The following is a 15,961-nucleotide window of genomic DNA, read 5'->3' on the forward strand; positions in this document are numbered from 1 at the left end:
TCAATTGTTATAAATTGCATTATCTTGTTTCATTTTTTCTAACTGCTGCATTTCATCTGAAGATGACTTCTGTTTGCCTTTTTCATTTAATTGTTTACCCCTTCCAGTTTTAGCAAAAACGATAGATCTTTTTTCTAAAATCACAATTTCTTTAATATTTTTTGGATTATCATGCCATAACACGTATTCCTTTTTACAAAGAAATCGTTTCAGGGTATCACAATGCAAACATTCAATAATAATATGGTTCTCTCTTTTTCCACTTGTTCGAACTTTTGAAGTTATTCCAGGTATTAGTAACAAATCACATCCTTTACAAAGCGTACGTTTAAGATGTGGATGGAGACGCAGAACATTCTTTTTTGCCAAAGTTCTTAAAGTATTTGTGTAATGCCTCGATAAATCCCAATCCATAGGATTAATCGTCAGCACTGTATGAGCAGCCTGATATAAATAATTTAATCGATGAAATACATCTTTTTGATGAATACTCTGTCTTTTGCTTTTCCCCATATTATATGGTTGATGCAGCAAGTCAAGTCATCAACAAAATGCATCAATTTAAAGCATTTCTATATTGAAATGGGCTTGACTAATATTTGATATCTAAATAATTTGCTAAGAAAAAAAATATAGATGATTGAGTTAGTACAAAGAACAATATCATCAAATTAAATTACAGTACAGTAGCAAAGTGTGCAATTACTAAATGACATACGTCAAGATGGATGCCATTTCCTAATATTTTGAACAGTACTGACAGTACAGCATTTCTAACAACTTATTTGCACCGATACATTCTCTAATATTCAAAATTTGTTACAGCGAAGCATGAAATAGAACTGAGGGGGCTTTTTACTACCGGTAAATGTTATTTCTACAACGTGCAAATTATTTCCAACTCAAATGGTCATATTATATTTTCCAGTATAACTGAGGCTTGTAACTTCTTTACTCGTCCATTTTTTTAGGTTTCTTTTTCATCTTTTTATCAAACCATGCAGCTGCCATTTCCTCTGCAGCCTTTTTGATTTTATCAGCAGAAATATCTTCATCGGCCTCATCGCACATTAATTCAAGCCAATACTCCGACGTTCGAAGCCAGTATTCATCTTTACTTTCCTGTTCCTCAGGTTTTGGATGTCGAACTTTTTTCTTTATATCACCCTTGGTTTCTTTCGTACCTTGATTGTCATATGTTCCTCCTACAGCTTCGTCAGCTTTTTCACTCTCATCTTCAGATGATGACTGACTGTCCGACTCATGCCAGTCACCACTTGTGTCATCAGCTTCATAGAGTTGTTTCCAAGTTGTCAGTGTTTTTAAATTGATGCACCACATATCATTCAAAGTAACTTGCTTTTCATCTTCTTCATAAGCTCCTCCATACAAATACATAAATCCGTGTTTTGTCACAAGTACGGGGTTCATTCTTCCACATGGAATCCAAACAATATTCTTCTTTTTCTCTGAATCGTCTTCGTTTTCTTTCAATTCAATTTCTGTTTCATCTGTTTCCATAGGTTCTTCTTCATTTTCATCTTCATTCATCTTTTCGCTTTCTTCTACATTTTTTGATCTTTTTGTCTTTGATTTCTGCTTGGTTTTTCTCAAATCAAATGGAAACCATCTAAAAGATGTTAAATCAAGACAATACATTGAATTATAAAATATACTTGAAATATCATCTTCCTCGTCTTCATCAAATACTCCTCCAAACATGACGGCACGATTTCCTCCGATTGTTGCCATTCCAAACGCTGACCGAGGCGATGGCTTTGATCCACTTTCTTTTACTTTTCCCCATTTCCATTTTAAAATGGCAGATGTGTCTTTGCCACCAATGGTGTCAGGTTCGAGAAAAAACATGTCATCATGTGGTGTTCCTTTATCAATATCTTTCTTAATTTTTACTTTTGAATATCCTCCAATAATGACAATGCCATTTGAAGAGGATAATAAATGACATCCAGATCTTGGTGACGGACCTCTTCCTGTTGGAATAATTTTACTCCATTGATATTCTGTTAGATCAAAACTGTAGCAATCATTAAAATAAGCAAAGTCTCTTGAACTTTCATGAAATCCACCAAAAACAATTAATTGCTTTTTAAAATTGACCATTCTATGGCCACTTCTTGGTGATGGCCCTCCTGGTTTGTCGATTTGTTCCCAACGTTTATTTAGTAAATGTAAAATCCATAAGTCTTTATAATGATAAAATTTACTGTGTGTAGGAGATGCGAATTCCCCTCCAAATATCCATAATTGACCGCCATCTTTTGAAACAGCTACAGCTTGATGGGCACATCTAGGTGGTGGAGGATTAGGAACAAACAGATTATTCCATTCATTTTTCTTTATATTATAAATAAACAAATCATTATAGACATAAGTTTTATTTCCAGTGTCATATTCACCACCAAATAACAAAATTTCATCTTTTTCTGGATGAACAGTAACAGAAAGATTTATTCTTGGTGAAGGCGGTGATGATTTTTCTTCAAAAACTTCATGTTTTTTCTTGTCGATGACTTTGAATTCAGCAATCAAAGCTTCCAAATCTTCAACACCTTCGTCTTTTTTCGATTTCTTCGCTAATTTCTGTGCTGCCTTTTCTGCACCTCTTCCTTTTTCTTTCTTGTTTTTCTTTTTAACCATCGTAATTCGTAATAATGATTATATTGTTGCACAGAATCAGATTATGTTGAAAAAAACTGGAAAATTGAGCGGAATCAAGTTGATGAAATATTTCAAAATAAAAAACTAGAATAGCAGGCGTTTTACGATAAAATAAATTGAGATTGTCGATTGAGAAGTAGAGATAGGAAATATATAGCCTAGACTCAAAAAATAAAACAAACCAACCAAATAAAAAAATTATATGGAAAAGGATCATTTAGGAAATTTACAACGCTTCTGGTAATAATTCTTGCACAAAATGAGACCATTTCAACATTGTCCCATATAATTTACCACATTTCAGCATTTTGTCAATTAGACTACTCAGAAGTCCAGTACCAATATTGAGAAAATTTGTTTGACAGAAGATTTATCAGTAAATAAATCGGGTCTCGTGTAGTTTCGTACCTAACAGACTTCTAGTAGGCGTAGCATAACAATTTTTTGACATGCCAATCCTAACCCTCACCTGACTACGCCATCCAAAAATTACGTCACTACGACGTCACAATCACGTCATAGAGCTTGCCAAATTCTCGTACGATCGCCCGAAATGGCATTGGCGCCGACGATAAAGAACTGACTAAAGTCAGCGATCTCTCTCCTATCGGAATCGTTGCAACGGGAAAACGAGAGAAATGGCTGTTCGATTTCGGGTTCTCGTCTGCGCGTCTTGGATGACAGTTCGCATAGTTTGAAGGGCTCTATTACGTCACTGTGACGTAATTTTTGGATGGTGTGGTCAGGTGGGGGTTAGGATTGACACGTGAAAAAATTGTTATGCTACATCCACTAGAAGTATGTTAGGTACAAAACTACATGAGACCCAATAAATCTACCCAAAAACACATTCACTTCCGGATCAGTAACTATTGTTGAATCCTCAAAATTAAATATTTTGCTCATCGTCAGGTCCGAGTTTCATTCACCTAGTTTTTTTGCTGCTGGAATTTTTGTACATCGGGCACAAGAAACTTCTGCATTTTAAACTTCATGAGAAGTTTGCTAGCTTAAATTTTTGATTGATCTTTTTATTTTTGAATGTTTCCACAATGTGGATTAATCAATGATTAAAGAATAAATAAAATAATATAGGAATACCAATAAATAAGTGTATACAAGTGACAAAAAAAATACATCATCAGCAGAGTAGTTGTTCCATAATAGTCCATTTTTCCATATAATAGTCCATTGGTATATCCAGTATGTATTTTCAACATTAATCATTAGTACAATATTTATTCATTAGCATTAATTATAATCATGAAAACATAAAAAATTCATTAGTTTCAATACTAAGGATCACTATGCAAAACTAATCAGAAGCTAGGCTATTATGTAAAATATCAAGTTCTCTTGTAAAATTTGGATTTTGTCTACACTTTTCAATATTCCTTTCAATATTCAATAATGATTGACCTTTTTAAAAGTAAGATAAATAAAAATATCCTACCCTTTCTGGTGTAACCGACAACACTTATTAAGCAATAAATGGTGAAAGTTAATGAAATTCAGAATTAGTAGTCAATATGAAATTCCACAAACGTGCGACTCGGGGATCCCCCCACAACTAGAACCACGTGACTGAAATTAACGCCTGACTTCATATTAATGGATACGTGTGGACTGTGGTTCCGTTATAGAAATTTTTGGGGGTTGAACAATCTGCCGTACATTTGCAGATATTTTTATTACTGTATATGTGAAATAAAACATTTACATAAACAGGAAATCGGAAAATCCTATTAACTTGGTAAGTCTTCAGATTTTCTATCCAATCCTATCTTAATAAATTTTGTTTTTCCATGCTAATATAAAATATATTCAATTATCTTAACCATGATACCGGTAACATTCGGGACAACAATCAACTACAATGAATGGAAATACAATGAATTGTTGGATATTGAATATGTGAAATAAAGTACAATTTATATATGATTAATGTATATTTAATTTTCTTCACTTATCCGGAATTTAAACCGTGCAATTGTGTTCCGAATCCTCAATATCAATGAAAGGTTACGGTATTTGGTGAATAGATTATTGATAGCAAGCCAGCAAAATATCATTCAACATACAGACATACCTGCATACCGGTAAATGACAATGTCTGAATGTAAAGTTAGTTTAATACGATAATGGCGTGGGTGGCGGTGTAGCTCAACGGGCTGAGCGTTAAGAATACGCTCGCCACCGCACCTCTAATTACTCTGCGTGGGTTCGAATCCCATGCAGGGATGGTTATGTGCGAGAGGATTGCTGGACTTCTCGCCGTCGTTGGGTGGTTCACGTTACCGCTGGTCGGTTACGGCTTCCTCCACCACCAAGTCCATGCTTCCGAAAACAAACAATATAACTAATCCCATACCCGACTTGGAATGGTAACCGGACTAGAGGCCGTGGTTCGCCATATGGATAAGCCGTCTTATCGGCTTTCCTCTCCCCCAGGATAAATATGTAAATCCTATCCTATCCTAACCCGTAGCAAACAATTTTAGGGTCTCATGTAGTTTCATACCTAACGTACTTTTGGTCTAGTATAGTTTAGCACCACAAGTACTTTCAGTGGGCGTAGCATAACGATTTTTGCATATGTTATTCCTAACCCTCACCTGACTATGCCATCCGAAAATTACGTCACTTCGACATCACCATCACGTCATAGGGATTGCCAAAGTATAATTACGATCGCCCGAAATGGCATCTGCGCCGCCGATAAGAACTTGCTGAAGCCAGCATTCTCTCTCTTATTGCGATCGCTGCGACGAAAAAACGAGAGAAATAGCTTGCTCGATTTCGGGTTATCGTCTGCGCGTTTTGGACGACCATCCGCATACTTCGAGAGAGATCGCTGACGTTAGTCAGTTCTTTATCGTCGGAACCGATGCCATTTCTGGCGATCGTACGAGTATTTGGCAAGCTCTATGACGTGATTGTGATGTCGTAGTGACGTAATTTTTGGATGGCGTAGTCAGGTGAGGGTTAGGATTGGCGTGTCAAAATTTTATGCTACGCCTACTAGAAATACGTTAGGTACAAAACTACACGAGACCCCAATTTTAGCTGTGTAGTACATCCATACATCAGTCTGTCAGTAGACTGGTACCGGTACCGTCTTTCAAAATTGACTTAGTTGTTAGTGTAATGTGTATGCAGCTAGGCCGCAATTATACTTTTTCAGATTTGGAGCTTTTTATAATCAGCTGTATTTAACATATTCAGGAAAAGTTTAAAGATTTTAATCTGTAAAATTTTCATATTGTGCCTGTGCAATCAAATGCATTCATCTTGCAATAAAAAAGAGTTTAAAAATAAGGATGAATGTGTCTTTTTAACTTTTCGCTCTTTGATTTAAATTTACATGTCTGATTATTGTATTGTGTGAATCTACCATGAGAATCAAACAGCTCTTTAAAATGAATTTATCATTGCATAGTTCTTTACATCTGTACATTGAAACCATAAACTCTGAAACTTGTAAATTCTCAGAATTCAATGTGTTAATATAGATTATATTTGGTATAATGTCATCTGAAGTAATGACAAATGGCCCTACTTCGGCGCCTGCTGGAGAAACTGATACTTTGGCCAATGGGCCAACTTCGAATGATCAAAAAGTATGGTTGCATGCATGGAATTCTAATGAATTGCGACAAAACTCTGCCGATTGGAATTTAGCTGCAGATGCCGGTTTACTAAAATATTTGCAAGAGTTTTCGACAAATTTTATGGCCAAAGCACATGAATCAACACTTGCAATAAACAATTTAGTTCACGAGACATGTATGACCGAAACTAAAATGCGCAGTGTTGCAGATCGGTTTTTAACCTTGAGTGATTCTCAATTTATTGAAAATCGAGTATATGACGAGGATGTTTCAGAGGAAACAAACGCAGAGTCAAAGGAAAAAGAAGAATCAGATAATAAAGAGAAAGAACAAACTGAGATTGATGCTCTTCCTAAACTCAGAGAAGCAATACAAAGTGGCATCAAAGTTCTTGACGACGCTTTTGATGTTTTGGATGCAAATGCAGCAAACTCGGATTATGATTCTGATATGGATTCAGATGCTGAAGATGGGCAAGGCACAAATAATTTGCCAACTAATATTTATGAACCGAAAGATCCTTATGTAACAAGACCTTTACCACATTTAATTGGAAGTAGAGGATTTCAAGAGTCTGAGGATGTTGGAATCAAAGATCTCCCAAGCGAAGATGAAATTCAAGATGATCAAGGAAGCATTAGTGAATCAGATGAAGAGGTTGAAAAGCCAAGTGATGATAAAAAAGATTCAATTACATCATCATCATCTGAATATGATTCTGATAGTATTTCTAGTGATTCAGATAACGAGAAAGATATCAGAGCTGGTTCTGTGAAAAAGACTAAAAAAGCAAGCTTCACTTCTGATAGTCAGTCAGATAATGACTTATTTGGAAAGAAAAATGATTACAGTTCGAGCGAGGATGAAAATTCACCAGCACCACAAGTGAAACCTCCGAAGAAAGATCGAACTTCATCAAAAATTTCAAAAAAAAAGAAAACAGCTACAAAAGAAAAGGATGTTGATTTGTTTGGTTCGAATGAAGAAGACGGCGATGATTTATTCGCTAATGCTGGTGGGTTATTTGGTGCTGGAACAAACTTATTTGATAAAAAGAAGAAATCTGGAGGTCTCTTTGATGACGTTGATATTGAGGATGAAGAATCTGATGAAGTATCAGAAGAAGATGAAATAAGAGACAATAAAAGTCAAACATTGTCATCTGAAGAAGAAGAGAAATCAGACAAAGATGATGAAGTTGAAGAAAAATCTTCTAAGCCTCTTGGTGGGGTATCAATGTTTAGCGGGGCAATGAACAAAGAACTACTATCAAAACTTCGAAGAGAGAGTGACACAACAAGAAGTGATACAACCTCTCAACATTCTGAACAGTCATCAACCAAGAAGGGAAGCAATTTATTCCTCGCTGATGAAGAAGAAGATGACGATGATGATTTATTTGCTAAGAAAGCACCGTCGAAACAAAACATCTCTGCAACCTCAAAGCCAAAATCAAAATCTTTTCTTGAAAGTAGTAGTGATTCAGAAAATGAAAAGCCTCCTCCTATGTCGATTAAAGCAGATAAAAACACTAAAAAGCCAGCATCTGATCTATTTGGTGATGATAGCAGTGATGATGATTTCTTTGCTCAGAAGCCTGCACCAAAAAAGCCACTTGTTGTAAAGAAACCAGAAATAAAGAAAAATGATATTTCGAAGTCATCAAAACAATCAGCTAAACCAACCAAGCCTTCAGCGCTTGACAGTTCTTCGGATGATGATTCTATGTTCTCTAATAAACCACCTCCAGTGAATAAAACTGCTAACAAATCAAAAGGACTTTTTGATAGTGCATCCGATGATGATTTCTTCTCATCAATGAAAACAAAACCGAAACCACCTGTGGAAAGCAAGTCAAAACCAAAAGATACCGGTAAAACCAAAGAAACTGCTAAACCAAAAACTGATAGCAAAGCTAAAGGGCTTTTTGATAGTGATTCCGATGATGACTTCACCGGAGCTATAAAACCAAAATCCAAATCGAAGGATAATGATAAAGTAAAAAAGAAGTCATTATTAAGTGATGGTAGCGACAGTGATGATTTGTTTTCTCCTGGCCAAAGTTTGCCAGTAAAAAAAGAGCCTCAATCAAATAATATAAAGAATGAAGAGATTATGAAAAGCAAATCAGATTCTTTATTCAGTGCAGAATCAGGAGATGAATCTGAAAAGGAAGAAATTATTCCACCTAAAAAGAAACCCGCAGGAGCAGTGGCAATGTTTGGAGGAGGTTTTGGTGGCGCTGAGCTATCTGCCGCAATCAGTAAAAGACGATCAACTTCCGAAATAAGCAACAAGTCTTCAAGCAGTGCTGATTTTGATTCAGAGAAAGGCTCAAGAAAAACGTCAGATGCTAGCTCCAAATTGAAAGATGAAGACAAAAAGGAAGATGCTGTTTTACCCACTGTAAATGAAACATCTACTAAATCCGATGAAACAAGACCTATAGTCGAATTGACAAAACCAGTTATTGTACCGTCACCCACCACGACCAAGAAATCATTTAGTAATGCCACAGCAAAACCATTTAAGCCATTTGGAAATTCACCGATTATGACTAAAAGCAAACCAGTGATGATAGATGGGTCTGGTGGCAAGAAATCAGTGAATGAATTACGTGCTGGTCTCTCCTTCAATCCTTCCACTTTATTACCAGGTGCTGTACCTAAACCAAAACCAGTTGAAAAGACGGAAGTATCGTTTGACAAACCCCCTGTTCTAAAGACACTTGAGAGCGTAAATAAGACAAGAGCTCGAGGACAGGCGAACCGGCGCCCACCTAGTCGTCATGGAAAATCTCGCCGACCTGTTTCAAGTCCACCATCAACTTTCACCAGTGATATTCTCAATGATAAGGAAATCTCGGCTCCTAAACCTCCATTAGAAGACAGTGCCTCGAAAAAGCAGAGTGGAGGAGAGAAGAACAAACCGAATAAAATTTCTGAATCGAAGGAGCAAAAATCCACCTCTGATATATTTCAACAATCTGAAACACCTGCTGAAAAAGAAAAACCTCAAACAGCTTTAATAGATTCTGCAGATATTGATGCGGAATTATTTTCAGGTTCGCTATTTTCTAAGAGCAAGTCAACCAAGTCTAAAACCAAAGCACCGAAATTGTTTGACGATGATGATATATTCGGTGATACTTTGAAAGATGAAAAATCCAACAAAGAGAAAAAATCAGCCCCAAATTTGTCTTTCAATGATGATGTCGATGAGCTGTTTGAAGATCTCAACATTACAGGCGGCGTTTTGTCTAAAAATAAGAAAAAACCTAGCAAACAGGATGATATATTCGGTGATGATAGTGAAAAAGATAACATGGAGGATGCAGGAGATATTTTTGGTAAAACTAATCAAAGAAAGACGTCAAAAAGAGAGAGTAAATTGCCATCAGATGATGATATATTTGGTGATATACTTCCAGAAGCAAAACCTAAATCTGAAAAAACGAAAAAAGTCGTAGACGATATGGATATATTTGGTGATGAATTAGATTTTACTCTTCCTTCTGCTAAATCTAAGAAAAACATTGAAAAAGATCTGTTCGCTGATGATGAAATTACGGCAGAAATTCCACCTAAAAAATCACCGAAGGTTGAAAAAAAGAAAACAGCTGCCGCAAACAACAGCATTTTTGATGATGATATATTCGCAGAAACGTTGCCGCAGAAAAAGACTAAAAAAAGTGAGAAGAAAGCTAAGGCATCAAAAGCACCAGCTTCATCTATTTTTGACGATGATGATGTCGCAGATATCTTCCAGTCAACCTCAAATAAACCATCTGGTAAACCGAAGAAGGCAACCACTACTAAAAAGAATATATCTCAACCGGAAAAGGCTAAAACAGCCACTGTAACTGATGACCCATTGGGTCTATTTTGATTTCAACCTGCATTTGTGAACTTAAATTTTCGGTGCTGTAGTAATTTGGAATGCAGCATTCAAATTTTTTAGCTTTATTTAAAATATAGTCAGCAACGAGCTTCGTCTGTGCAATTATATTTTTCTAATGATTCCACTTTTCATATGTATAACATATTAGATACTGTGTTGTAAAATAGCTATTATAGTATAAATCAGGAGTGGCCAACACGTCGATCGCGATCGATAGTCTGATGTTGAGTGAATTTAATAACAAACCCCAAAAAATTACCGTGAAATGAATGTGCTGAATATCATACATAATCAAATTAACAAATTAAATGGAACATAAAAATACAAATTATTGTGGCAATTTCATTGAAAATGCACTCCCAGAGCCGAGCTTATTGGCAGCAGTGGAATTATTTGTATACATGTGTGCAGTTATCTGCATATTCAGTACTCATTCGTTTTTGTGTATGATCTTATTACCAATCAGTCGATTGCAAGCTATTTTGAAGATTTTAGTCGATCGCGGTCTAAAGCAGGTTGGTCACCCCTGGTATAAATACTTGAAAATTTTTGGATTGAAGGGTATTTTTGATTGGTTAATCATATCTGGCTAGGCAGAGATGTTGAAAATGCTTGAATCACACTTTCACAAATTTAATTTTGGATTGTAAAACCTCGCCAAAGTCAGCTTTTTCAAACACAGCATTTGCTATTCTGAACATATCGCTTTTATGTTCTTTTCATGTCCCAAGTTTATTTATTTAGCATAATACTGTTTTTGATCAGATGAAATTATACAGAATTTATTGATTTTGAAATATGAAAGTATAATAACTAATAGCAAATTTGATTATATGCCTGTTAATTTAAATGTGAAGAAATTTATTGTGTTATTATTCAGTTTTTCTTATTTTCAATAAAATGTGCAATCTTTATTTTTGATTTATCATTTATTGTTTGTTGATTTATGTTTCAATTTTCAATACTGCTATATTTATTTCTCAGTCTGATTAGGAATATATAAAGAAGAAATTGTAGGCCAACTTTCCATTATGTAATGTTCAATAGATTTAGGTAAATAAAGGTAAAAAAAAGATTGGGCATTTCTAATTAGGCTGTATTATTTTATGTGGAGTGATGATTCTGACACCTTATTCAGATTTTGAAATGTTCAACCAATTCAGTGTTTAAAAATGTGTTGATGCTTCCTATTCCAAGTGCTGTGGAATGTAATATTTTGAACCATATACTTAACCATTTGAAATGTCTTCAAAGATTAAAGCCATTGTCCATTTTTCAAATTTGCACCAGGCATATTTTATTTGGTGCTAAATCAGTTAATCAATATACCCTATTTGTTACCCTGAGATTGTTATTGTATGTGTATGTGTTTATGTAACACAGGTGATCCATTGTTTCCTGTGTAACGGAATATTATTTCCTGCACATACTGCTATTTTGTAGGCAGGCATTTGATTTCTATCGTTTTTAAGTCGGTTGCATAAATTTAAGGGATGTGCTCAATACTAAAGGTCATGCATGTGACAGTGTCATTGAATTTACCCTGATTTGTTCATAATAGGACAATATACAATCCAATGACATAAATCATCTCAAGACAAGAATGTTGGATTACCATTATACCTTCCCTATTATTATTATCTGTATCTGATATTGATTATATTGTTTTTGATCATAACATTTCTTCCTGTTATTATCTTATTTAAGTTTGTATACTTATAATTGTAGTTTGTTATAATGATGAGATTATTAGCCTTAATCGTTTTGGTGTTGGTGCTTGTGGCTGTAAATGCTGCTGAAAAGAAAAAAGGTCTTCAAATTGGAGTGAAGCACAAACCAGAAAATTGTAACAAAGATGAGACAAGGAAAGCGAAGAAGGGAGATGTCTTAGATATGCACTATACGGTAAAATATTCTTGTCTGATGTCTGAACCAAACTTAAAGCTTAGCTTCATTTGCTTCTTGTCTGGTTATTAATAGTTGAATAAAGAAGCTACAACTGACTACCATGTTATGGTAAGGACTTGATGAACCATTGCAAATACCAGTAACAGGCACAATTATTAAATTTTTTTACGCAAATTTTTCTAAAATATTTCCCGCTAGTTATCTAACATCAGCATTAGTCATAGTCAAGTTTATTTTTTTCCATTCAGTGAAAAAAGTTAACATGCAAAATTAAGACGAAAAAATAATATTGAATACACATTTTACTGGGGAGGGGAAGCCGCGGGGCACCAAAGCTGGCTATCAAGCAGCGACACCCAAAAGCATTAACTCATGCTTCAACTCTATGCGTGCTTCAACTCTATGCGTGTGCTGGGGCTTTTCTCCCTTTTACTTTTTGATGCCAGCTAGACAAGAGATGTGATTATGAAACAAGGTCTCCATACACTCAATATTTATGTATCCAAGAATAACATGAAAAATACTCCAACTGGACCGGCCCTGGAACAAATATATTGATCGAATAGATTAATTAAAATAGAGGTTTGCTTCATTTTTGCATTTATTTTTAGGGAACTCTTGAAGATGGTACAAAATTTGATAGTTCTGTTGATCGCGACCAGCCGTTTACTTTCACACTAGGTGTAGGACAGGTTATTAAAGGATGGGACCAAGGACTACTTGGGTAAGACGAGTCTATTTTGATGTCTTAATTTTTATAATATATGGCCAGACTGTATATTACCAATGCGATGAACATAAGAAGAGCGTGGAGTCAGTAAACATTACTTGTCTCCTACTGAGTCAATTGAGGATGACTTCAAAAAACTCTCTACGACAGTGGTTCCCAAACTGTGGGTGCGACCCTGGGTGGGATTGCCTTATTCTGTTAAACATGCTCACAAGTGAATATGATTTGAAAGTTGGAAAGTGATATTTGTGCTGGTCGACGAGTATTAGTAAATGTAATTGAGTACTGTTACGAGCCCCAACAATATTTGTCTATTTTGTAGCTTTTTTGATCGTGTTACATCCAAATTAGTAGTTCATTATCCTTAGCTTTTTCTTTTCTTCCATGAGTAACTGCACTGCAGCCTAAACAAACTGTCCCACTCGCTGGTACGTGGACCGGATTTTTTGCCAGGCTGCGAGAAATTATGTTGGTTTGTTATTTTGTATCAATGTAGCCGCTTGGTTATACAATATAAAAGGCAAAGATGCTTTATTTGGCAATTGGCCCTTAATTAGGTGTTTGACAAGAATGGTATTGATTGCCAGGCAATGTCTTGACCGAGTAAACACACTTCAGATTTCGATGATTATCGTATTTAGAGGTTTCATACATAATTTCGAAGCGTTCCAAGCAGTCAACACAAAACCACAACAAATTATAGCATAATAAAAGGCACCTAATAAAATGTAATCCTGTACACCAGGCCTGCACAACTCAAATTACCACGAGGGCCGCAAGCATAAATCTGAAGGCCCGGCGGGCCGCAAACTTTGCCACATACATATTTAACAAGCTGAACTAAAATCAAAATAATATTGTGAAACAGTTAAATTTAATGAATCACTTTCATTACTGGGGAACTTAAAAATATAAAGAATCTTATTTTCTTGAGTAAAACCAAGGTAGGCCCTACAGTATTTTTGCATAGGAGATGGCAAATATGTATTTAATGGTTCATCTACCTTGAAAACCCATCCTTCATTTTCAATATTTCTTTTTCATTAGAATTAGGTATTGCATGTTGCAGTATAAACTGACTGCAGGAAAATATTCTACTCAGGTTCAGATTTGTAAAATCGTCCCAAATATATGTATGACAAGTTATTTAGTCATATCTACCATTATTGAATATTTCCATTGTAGCTAGACAAACAATCCGTTTAGTAGCAATAGGTCTTCCTCTGTTGTACTTTTTTGACTGGTAAATTACATTTTTCTACAAAATCTGCTCCAATTTATTTGAAATTTTACAGTAAATAGCAAAATCTTTTGTGCGAAAATTTCTGCACCATTCATAAATGAAAGAATTTTTTTTAAGTTCTAAATTTGAATCAAAGAAGAAACTTCAGTTTCATAAACTGCTAGTAAAAATAATGGGGTTATTAATAGGTTGCTAATATGCACTGATGGGTGTGAGATTGTATACCGATATTGTTTTATGCGTGATCCAGTCAGATCAGGTTTTCCCAAACTGGGGAGCGAGGGGTCGAGCAACGATTTTAAGGGGTTGAGAAGGGCACACCAATTTCGAATATGATCGGAGTAGCGGTGCGCTTGCATAACAATGCCGGCTTTGATTGTTAGACTCGAGAAGTGGCGTGTTTCCAAATCACCCGCGGGCCGCACAGAAGTATCTAGCAGGCCGCATGTTGTGCAGGCCTGCTGTACACATTCTTCCTATTTTACTTTCTTATCAATAATGAAGCAATCTGTAACATTGAACTCTAAAAGACACTGTTGGAATATACCAAATAAGATTTCAAATTTATGTATATTTAGAAGAAATCTTACTATTTCTGAAATATCACACTTCTATACAATCTACCGCGTTTTATAAAGTCTGCTGCCTATGTTTTTCCAAGGAACCGTTATAATTCTGATCTAGGAGAACTTTACACCGTGGCTTAGCTTCCATACGATGCCATATGTTATCAAATCTTCTGAGGATTCCCTGTTTTTCCGAAGCATTGCCGAACTCCTTCATATATTTTTTGAGCCAACTATAAAAAGTCAAGGTTACTGAATTTTCTTATATTTTCAGCATGTGCGAAGGAGAGAAAAGAAAATTAAAAATACCGTCCGATCTTGGTAAGAATTTGCTTCACAAAAATTTATAAATCAACAATTAATAAAACACAAATAATGATATTTATATGCATTGCAGGGTATGGTGACCGTGGATCTCCACCAAAGATACCTGGTAAGTAAGGAGTCGCAGGCAGTCTTGAAAGGGTCAATGGAAAACATAATGTGAAAATCAGATCAAATTTTAACAACTTGTTCAAGCTAAATAATCACAAGAGGTTTTTTGTTTTAGGTGGTGCCACGCTCATATTTGAGGTTGAACTTCTCAAAATCAAAGGAAAGTCTGAACTGTAGTTAATCCAAACTATGCCAGAGTTGACCAAATAAATGTCTGTCTTGTCTTGAAAAATTCATCCATGTCCTATCATAAAAATGCTGCAATAAAAGTGCTGGTCGACTACAAAAGACTGATTTTTGTGTGGACTCCTACAGTTTTGGGTTTCAGGTGTTCGATGGTATTACAGATTTGCACAGATTCATTACTATATAAGCTCGTGCGCACACCAGGTGATGTACCGTGTATCAGCTAGGGTTACAAGGTAAATTACATTGCAGTTATTTCAATAAACTGCCTTTTAGCATCTGGGTCACAAATTCGATTTCACATCTCAACATATATATACCGGTATGTATATTATTGTATCGAAAAATCTGCTTTTTGAAATATTTAATTTTATTGGTATCACTAATGCAGACCGTCGATTAGATGGGTGAATTACTAAAATCTATATGCTGATATCGCAGGAGGACCATCTATGTCAGGAGTCGGCAACCCCTGGCACGCGTGCATTTTACATGACACGCCAAGTGATTTGAGGCGCACGTGGAATCAGTGTATAAGCTTGTGAGATTGCGAACTGAATTGCCAACAGAAAATGATGTAATAAATTTATATAGTCCCGATATTACAGGGTTGAGCAAGGAAAAGAAAGAACGAGGATCTCATTATAAGCGAGTCTTCTGATTGTATTAGACTTTGTCCAATAAAAGTATTAAAATAAAT

General features: G+C 35.5%; 3 protein-coding genes across 3 annotated transcripts; 2 read left to right on the forward strand and 1 right to left on the reverse strand.

The window, feature by feature from the left end:
• Positions 1 to 618: 618 nt before the first annotated feature.
• Positions 619 to 2,804, reverse strand: LOC120335552 (kelch domain-containing protein 4-like). Its single transcript, XM_078120587.1, has one exon. The coding sequence runs from the start codon at positions 2,659 to 2,661 to the stop codon at positions 952 to 954; it is 1,710 nt and encodes a 569-aa protein (XP_077976713.1). The 5' UTR covers positions 2,662 to 2,804; the 3' UTR covers positions 619 to 951.
• Positions 2,805 to 4,351: 1,547 nt separating this feature from the next.
• Positions 4,352 to 11,873, forward strand: LOC120336699 (uncharacterized). Its single transcript, XM_039404433.2, has 2 exons — positions 4,352 to 4,435; positions 6,175 to 11,873. The coding sequence occupies exon 2, from the start codon at positions 6,210 to 6,212 to the stop codon at positions 10,179 to 10,181; it is 3,972 nt and encodes a 1,323-aa protein (XP_039260367.2). The 5' UTR covers positions 4,352 to 4,435; positions 6,175 to 6,209; the 3' UTR covers positions 10,182 to 11,873.
• A 27-nt stretch (positions 11,874 to 11,900) lies between these two features.
• LOC120336701 (peptidyl-prolyl cis-trans isomerase FKBP2-like) lies at positions 11,901 to 15,297 on the forward strand. Its single transcript, XM_039404435.2, has 5 exons — positions 11,901 to 12,098; positions 12,713 to 12,825; positions 14,915 to 14,961; positions 15,038 to 15,073; positions 15,191 to 15,297. The coding sequence occupies exons 1-5, from the start codon at positions 11,931 to 11,933 to the stop codon at positions 15,250 to 15,252; spliced, it is 426 nt and encodes a 141-aa protein (XP_039260369.2). The 5' UTR covers positions 11,901 to 11,930; the 3' UTR covers positions 15,253 to 15,297.
• The last annotated feature ends 664 nt before the right edge of the window (positions 15,298 to 15,961 follow it).

Source organism: Styela clava, chromosome 2 (genome assembly GCF_964204865.1).
Source record: "Styela clava chromosome 2, kaStyClav1.hap1.2, whole genome shotgun sequence".
In the NCBI taxonomy this organism is placed as follows: Eukaryota; Metazoa; Chordata; class Ascidiacea; order Stolidobranchia; family Styelidae; genus Styela; species Styela clava.

What these genes read in the sequence shown, in the direction of transcription:
- LOC120335552 (XM_078120587.1), bottom strand. Translation starts at nt 2,661, where the DNA reads ATGGTTAAAAAGAAAAACAAGAAAGAAAAAGGAAGAGGTGCAGAAAAG.
- LOC120336699 (XM_039404433.2), top strand. Translation starts at nt 6,210, where the DNA reads ATGTCATCTGAAGTAATGACAAATGGCCCTACTTCGGCGCCTGCTGGA.
- LOC120336701 (XM_039404435.2), top strand. Translation starts at nt 11,931, where the DNA reads ATGATGAGATTATTAGCCTTAATCGTTTTGGTGTTGGTGCTTGTGGCT. An exon ending in TGGGACCAAGGACTACTTGG is followed by an intron (nt 12,826 to 14,914) that starts GTAAGACGAGTC and finishes TTATATTTTCAG; the next exon opens with CATGTGCGAAGGAGAGAAAA. An exon ending in AAAAATACCGTCCGATCTTG is followed by an intron (nt 14,962 to 15,037) that starts GTAAGAATTTGC and finishes TATGCATTGCAG; the next exon opens with GGTATGGTGACCGTGGATCT.